Raw genomic sequence first — 7,500 nt, forward strand, 5'->3', positions numbered from 1 at the left:
CTCTCTAAAGGTCACCTGATTATCTCTCTGAGGATCACCTGATTACCTCTCTGAGGGTCACCTGATCACCTCTCTGAGGGTCACCTGATTACCTCTCTGAAGGTCACTTGATCACCTCTCTAAAGGTCACCTGATCACCTCTCTGAAGGTCACCTGATCACCTCTCTGAAGGTCACCTGATCACCTCTCTGAGGGTCACCTGATCACCTCTCTAAAGGTCACCTGATCACCTCTCTGAGGGTCACCTGATTACCTCTCTGAAGGTCACCTGATTACATCTCTGAGGGTCACCTGATTACCTCTCTGAAGGTCACCTGATCACCTCTCTGAGGGTCACCTGATTACCTCTCTGAGGGTCACCTGATCACCTCTCTGAAGGTCACCTGATCACCTCTCTGAAGGTCACCTGATTACCTCTCTGAGGGTCACCCGATCACCTCTCTGAGGGTCACCTGATCACCTCTCTGAGGGTCACCTGATTACCTCTCTGGATCCTTCATTCAGCTTTAAATCTGATTTCATATTTGATCGACAGTAAGGAGCTTTTGATTCAGTGGATCGTCGTTGATCATTAACAACAATAATCTGTATATGAGTGATCTTGATTTGATCCAGTTCAGTTTGACTACGACTCAAAGAAGACTAACTCTTTCTTTTCTGAAACGCCTGAAGCATTCATTCTGTTCATTCAGTTTCCTGAGTTTCAGATTAGGAGGTAAGTAAAGTTCATCCATCCTCACCTCTGACCGACGGCGTCCTGATCAGACCTCGACCTCCAACGTGAGCTTTGGCCGCCGGGAAGCGGAACTGACTCGGTATGGCGGCGTAGGCCTGGGGGGCGTAAAACACGGGCGGACCGAGATACGCCGCCGAGGGGTCGTACACCTGGAGGAGGACGAGGAGGAGGAGGAGGAGAAATGATCATCAGGTCAAGACTTTCTAATATATCAACACTGATTCATGTTCCCCAGAGGATGAATCCTACTGGAGGTTGACATAAAAGCTCACATGAGGAGGTCGTACCTGTCAGAGTTCGTGGTGCGTTCGGGGTCGTACCTGTCAGAGTTTGTGGTGCGTTCGGGGTCGTACCTGTCGGTCGTGGTGTGTTCGGGGTCGTACCTGTCAGAGTTCGTGGTGCGTTCGGGGTCGTACCTGTCGGTCGTGGTGTGTTCGGGGTCGTACCTGTCGAAGGTCGTGGTGCGTTTGGGGTCATACCTGTCGGTCGTGGTGTGTTCGGGGTCGTACCTGTCGAAGGTCGTGGTGCGTTTGGGGTCGTACCTGTCGGAGGTCGTGGTGCGTTCGGGGTCGTACCTGTCGGTCGTGGTGCGTTCGGGGTCGTACCTGTCGGTCGTGGTGCGTTCGGGGTCGTACCTGTCGGTCGTGGTGCGTTCGGGGTCGTACCTGTCGGAGGTCATGGTGCGTTCGGGGTCGTACCTGTCAGTCGTGGTGTGTTTGGGGTCGTACCTGTCGGAGGTCGTGGTACATTTGGGGTCGTACCTGTCGGTCGTGGTGCGTTTGGTGTCGTACCTGTCCCAGAGTGTAGGCAGCGTAGTCGGGCTGCAGCAGAGAACCTCCTCGTCCTCCCGTCCCCCTGGTGTAACGGACGTAACTGTCCTTGTCCACCGGCTTGGCCAGAGTGACCTCGATGGGAGAGCCGTCCACCAGCTGGAGGGAATAAAAACACGTCATCAGGTGGAAGACGTATTCAGATCATTAATTTTAGTAACAGTTAAACCACACAGTGAAAATGCTGCTCTTCTAGCTGCTGACCTTCCCGTTGAGGGCGTTCATGGCGTTGACGGCGTCCTCTCTCTGAGAGAAATGGACGAAGGCGTAGTCTCTGATCTTCTTCACTCGCTCCACGGCTCCTGGAACAACAAACTCACGCTTTATCTCTTTTCTGCCTCCTGGAGCTGCAAAGTTCAACACAAGTTTAAGTTTTGTTTTTGTTAATATTAGATATTGAATATTGTTTTTATTAGGACCTACCTGAGGTCAGGGCGTCAAACTTGGTCGCGTCTTTTAAAAACACATTTTTTTAGAACTTCTTTTCTCTGATTTTATTTATGTTTTATATTTTACTTGTTTTTATGTATTAAGTTGTTTATTACATTTCATTATCTTTGTGTTTTAAATGTGTTGTTTTTATTATAAAGCATATCAATAAAGATTATTACTATTATAATATTTAATTTGATCTCAATTTATTTTATTTTATTCATTTATTATTATTTTTTACGAATTAAAGGTCCTAAAAGGAGCTTTGTGTCGTGCCCTGTTGTTGTTTCATTCATTCTTATTTCCTGTTTTATTTTGAAATGCTCTCCTTGTCTCTCATTTCAGGTAACTTCACTTCCTGTCCTGTGTGATTAGCTGCCCCGCCCTCATTAGTCCCACCTGTGTCCCATCAGCCTCCTCCCCTTCCTGTCCTCAGTGTCTGTGCTGCCGTCTGCTTCTGACAGACTGGTTTTACTATGTTTTAGTTTCTAGTGTCGAAAATGCCCAAAAAATAATCTTTAAAAAATATTATTAATATTTATTGGTCAGTTTTACGCCCCAGTTGGTGCGTTCGAGGACAGTCCGACGTCTGAGTTCTGGGAGCTGACAGCCGGGTCGTGCTGCTGTGTTGTGCAGTACCTGGTCTGAGGCCGTTGAACTCCTTCTCGATGGTCTCCTCGGTGGTCTGCAGCATCAGGTTCCTGACGTACAGGATCTTCACGGTTGCCATGGTATCCTCATCCACCTCCACCTCAGGCTCCGCCCAGTCCACAGCGATGGCGTGACCCCACAGCTGGATACGACCTGAGGGGGGCGACAGGTAGGTTTCATTTTAATGTCTTTATTACTATTATAAGATGTTGTCTTCAGGTTACACTGGAAATAAATACATAAATAAATAAAGTAGAGCGCGCAGGTGAGCTCATCGAACACCATATTTTTGTCATTTCTTTTGAATATATAAACTTTAAACTGTCATTAGCCATAAATGTTACTGTGAAAATTACTGCAGTTGTATGTCAGTATTTTATCAATAAAAACAAAACAAAAAAACATAAATCAATACGTCAGTGATCCTGAAGTGTTGTCCAACGCTAACACTTTATAATCCCCATCATTGATGGGGATTATAAAGTGTTACCTGTGTTACCTGTGCAACGTGTTTGGGTAGAACTCACTTTATAAGTTCTGATCCATACATGCTCAGACCTATGACAAAGTGTATTCAGCAGTATTTATTATTATTATATTAGATTAATATATGGTTAACAGCGAGTATTGAACAGAATGAAGTCAAACCAAACGTTGTGTACTCGGTACAAACCCGTGTACTATTACACCTGTAGTAGTATTCTCCAAAATATGACTTCACAGTGTATTGTGTCTGGCTTCATGTTGCTGGAACATTCAGTGTTCAGTAATCAGAGGTACGTATCTCAGCTTCCTGTGTAGAACCAATAAAACTATTATCTCTCTCTTATCTCTGAAGCTTAGAGGAGAAGCAGAACTTCTTTATCAGAGACTTTAACAACTAATCAGTCCATGAAATCATGTTTCTTCAGGTAACAGACACTCTGAACCCAGCAGGAAACCCTGAGGTCTAACTGTGTTTATGGTTCTTATTTCTGACAGCTGACATCACTCCCATCATATAGAGTTTATCTCCTCGTCCCTCCTATCAGAGCTCTTCTCCGGTTGGACGCTGACCCAGTGACTCAGGCTGTGATTGGCTGCTGATAACGCCGTTTTACAGTCAGTCCACGTAGACTTTGACATCTTTTATTGTGTTGTTTTACTTTTACGAGTTAAAGAGGTAATGTTGGCAGCTTTAAGATAACTTGTTAGTAAAACCATTACAGCTGCGTGAGTTCAGTACGTCCCAGCACCACAGGAAACACTTTCTGTTCACTTCTATCAAACATAACTACAGAAACTTGAAAGTTGAAAACTACTCCTGTTAGCACATTGAAGAACGCTGATTTGTTTGAAAGCTTTTTAGTCATGTTTCCTCTGGCGCCATCATCTGGTCAACATTTTAATGTGTCCAATACTTTGGTTTATGACCAAATACCTGCAGAATCAATGACATTCCCTTCAGTACTAAATAATGCTTTACAGAAACGTCCTCACTTTACAGAAACGTCCTCACTTTATAGAAATGTCCTCGCTTTACAGAAACGTCCTCACTTTATAGAAATGCCTTTGATTATAACAACAAAGCTTGTCGATGCTTTTCGGCAGATGAGTGTCCTTGAACGCAACACAATCTCACTCCCAACTTCTCAAATACGAACACAGCAGTTTGTGAAATATGTTTGTCACGAAATTGAATGTATTGATTCATGTACATAGACACGAATGTGATGGTCAGCATGAAAAAAAAAATCATATGTAATCCACGTAATCTTGAACCAGGAAGTATAAAGAGCAGCGAACGCAGCGTAGGGAGGAGGTCGGGGTGGATGGGCGGGTCTAAAAAACACCAGACTTTTACCAGGAGACCACTATGGTGCCCCGTGTGAGGCAAGGAGTCAACGTTGATTTATTTGTCACGTAACTTCCGTACTTAAGTTACAGCACTTCGGTAGTTATTTTAACCCAAACTACCATCTTTTACTTAACCTAACTAAGCAGTTTTATTTTGAAAAGCCTGGTGCGGAAATTGACACGTGTGTCACGTGTTACTGGACATTTGTAGGAAAACGCATTAAAAATACGTTGTTGGAAGTCGTGCTGATCGTCACCAAAAAAAAGGGAAATTCGTGTCTTTGTACACGAATCAAACACATTACATTTTGTGACTATTTCACGAACTGCCGTGAGACTGAGTTGTGAATACCGACGTTTGGTCAGTGGCCCTACGCTTCAAACTATGATGCTCTGTGTCATGGACGCTGTTTTTAGTTTCCACTCGTTACATGCATACTGTAGCGTCTTTTCAATATAAACTTCCAATGTAGGTTTACTTAGTTTTTAAGGTTTACTTGGTTTGGTTTAGGAAAAGATTGAGGTTTGGGTTAAAATAAATACAGACGTTGAGGGACACTGACTTGGTGTTGGTATTTGGCGAGTTGAAAACGTATTGTTCAATACACCAACAAGAAGAGTTTTCCTGCTCTCAACTGAAGTAATACCTAACTTAGATTTAACAAAAGAACAAAGTTGAATGTTCGGTGTTCGGCGTCTACCTGGCAGCAGTTTGCGGCGGGCCATGGCGGCCGCTCGGTGGCTCTCGTACTCCACGAAGGCGAAGCCCCTGTTCTTGGATTTGTCGGCGGCGCTGGGGTACACTATGACGTCCACGACCCCGTCGGTGACCTTCCTCATCTCAGACAGGATCTCCTCGCGCTTCTTGGTTTTGGGAATCCCGCCCACAAACAGACGGCAGTTGTCGACACTGGCGCAGACTCCGAGGAGGCGGCCATTTCTGTAGGACGGAAGAGAAGCACGTGGTCGGACAACACGTCGTACCAACGGGGTCATTTCTAGCGTAAGTCAGCTGATGTCGGGTTGTTGGGATGTTACTAGACGTCTGAAAGATGATCAAAGAACCGAACCCTGACCTGATCTCGTAGTTGTTGAGCTGCTTCATGGCGGCTTTGGCCTCCAGTTTGGTGCCGAAGGTGACGAAGGCGTAACCTCTGTTGTTCCCGTTAAAGTCCATCATCATCCTCACCTCGTAGATCTTACCGAACTGGAGACAGGAAACACAGAATGATGTGGGGACAACATGCTGACTGGTGGGAACAAGACGTTATAATGTAGAACCAACCAGCACCTTCTCACACAGAGGAACCAGCTCGTCTTCAAACAGATCTCTCGGTAGTTTCCCCACGAAGATCTCGCTGCCTCTCTCTGGCGGCGGTCCGTCCCAGCTGGGCGGTGGGCCGCCGTACCGCCGCTGGCCGTTCTCCTGAAACACAAACGCCAAAAATAAATCTATCTGGACCACCTGGACCACCTGGACCACCTGGACCACCTGGACCACCTGGACCACCACCTGGACGACCACCTGGACCACCTGGACCACCTGGACCATCTGGACCACCTGGACCACCTGGACCACCTGGACCACCTGGATGACCACCTGGACCACCTGGACCACCTGGACCACCTGGACCATCTGGACCATCTGGACCATCTGGACCATGTGGACCATCTGGACCACCTGGACCACCTCTCCTAACCACTGGTGCACTTTAAACTTTAAACTTACTTTACACCACATCCCGTATACCATTTTATAGACATTACATCTATTTATTGTACACTACATTTTTTATTGACGGACGATACACCCTACGTCCATTCACTATGTCCATTCACTATGTCCATTCACTATGTCCATTCGCTATGTCCATTCACTATGTCCATTCACTATGTCCATTCACTATGTCCATTCACTATGTCCATTCGCTATGTCCATTCGCTATGTCCATTCGCTATGTCCATTCACTATGTCCATTCACTATGTCCATTCACTATGTCCATTCGCTATGTCCATTCGCTATGTCCATTCGCTATGTCCATTCGCTATGTCCATTCACTACGTCCATTCACTACGTCCATTCACTACGTCCATTCACTACGTCCATTCACTATGTCCATTCACTACGTCCATTCACTACGTCCATTCACTACGTCCATTCACTACGTCCATTCACTATGTCCATTCACTACGTCCATTCACTACGTCCATTCACTATGTCCATTCGCTATGTCCATTCGCTATGTCCATTCGCTATGTCCATTCGCTATGTCCATTCGCTATGTCCATTCACTATGTCCATTCACTATGTCCATTCACTATGTCCATTCGCTATGTCCATTCACTATGTCCATTCGCTATGTCCATTCGCTATGTCCATTCGCTATGTCCATTCACTACGTCCATTCACTATGTCCATTCACTATGTCCATTCGCTATGTCCATTCACTACGTCCATTCACTATGTCCATTCACTATGTCCATTCACTATGTCCATTCACTATGTCCATTCACTACGTCCATTCACTATGTCCATTCACTATGTCCATTCACTATGTATATTCTATATTTCTATTTATTGTTTTATAATCTTTTTGTACCTCTGTATCTGCGCTTTGCTGCTTTGTCAGCTGAATTTCCCCACGGGGATTAGTAAAGGTTCATCTAATCTTATCTTATCTTAAATATAAAAACACACAGTAATGGTTTAAAATCTATGCACCAAAGTTGATTTTCTGGACACTAGCATCTGAACACCACGGTCATGTAGTAAAACGTGTTCTTTATTTAACTAAACCAGGGGTCAGCAACCTTTACTATCAAAAGAGACATTTTAGGCAAAAAAAAGAAAAGAAAAATCTGTCTGGAGCCGAAAAACATGTGATCACTGTGATGAAGGTAACTCAGTTTGTAGTCTCAGTATATAGTATATCAGTCTAATGCAGTGAGGGCCAAAGAGACAATGTACTACGGAGTATTAGGACCACATTGAGGGAAACACATCTGAGATTTAC

The 7,500-nt window shown here is 45.0% G+C and overlaps 1 protein-coding gene across 3 annotated transcripts in view; it reads right to left on the reverse strand.

Annotated features, from left to right (window-relative positions):
* The window catches only part of a1cf (apobec1 complementation factor), a 27,111-nt gene that overhangs the window by 10,456 nt on the left and 9,155 nt on the right, over positions 1 to 7,500 (reverse strand). For all 3 annotated transcript variants that reach the window (XM_074619084.1, XM_074619083.1, XM_074619085.1), the window contains exons 3-9: positions 5,777 to 5,911; positions 5,562 to 5,692; positions 5,187 to 5,425; positions 2,638 to 2,802; positions 1,771 to 1,868; positions 1,528 to 1,665; positions 741 to 885 (exon numbers count right to left, since the gene is read on the reverse strand). In XM_074619084.1, the coding sequence (XP_074475185.1) occupies positions 741 to 885; positions 1,528 to 1,665; positions 1,771 to 1,868; positions 2,638 to 2,802; positions 5,187 to 5,425; positions 5,562 to 5,692; positions 5,777 to 5,911 (1,051 nt within the window). The remainder of the gene's footprint in view (positions 1 to 740; positions 886 to 1,527; positions 1,666 to 1,770; positions 1,869 to 2,637; positions 2,803 to 5,186; positions 5,426 to 5,561; positions 5,693 to 5,776; positions 5,912 to 7,500) is intronic.

Source organism: Sebastes fasciatus, chromosome 20, assembly GCF_043250625.1.
Source record: "Sebastes fasciatus isolate fSebFas1 chromosome 20, fSebFas1.pri, whole genome shotgun sequence".
In the NCBI taxonomy this organism is placed as follows: domain Eukaryota; kingdom Metazoa; phylum Chordata; class Actinopteri; order Perciformes; family Sebastidae; genus Sebastes; species Sebastes fasciatus.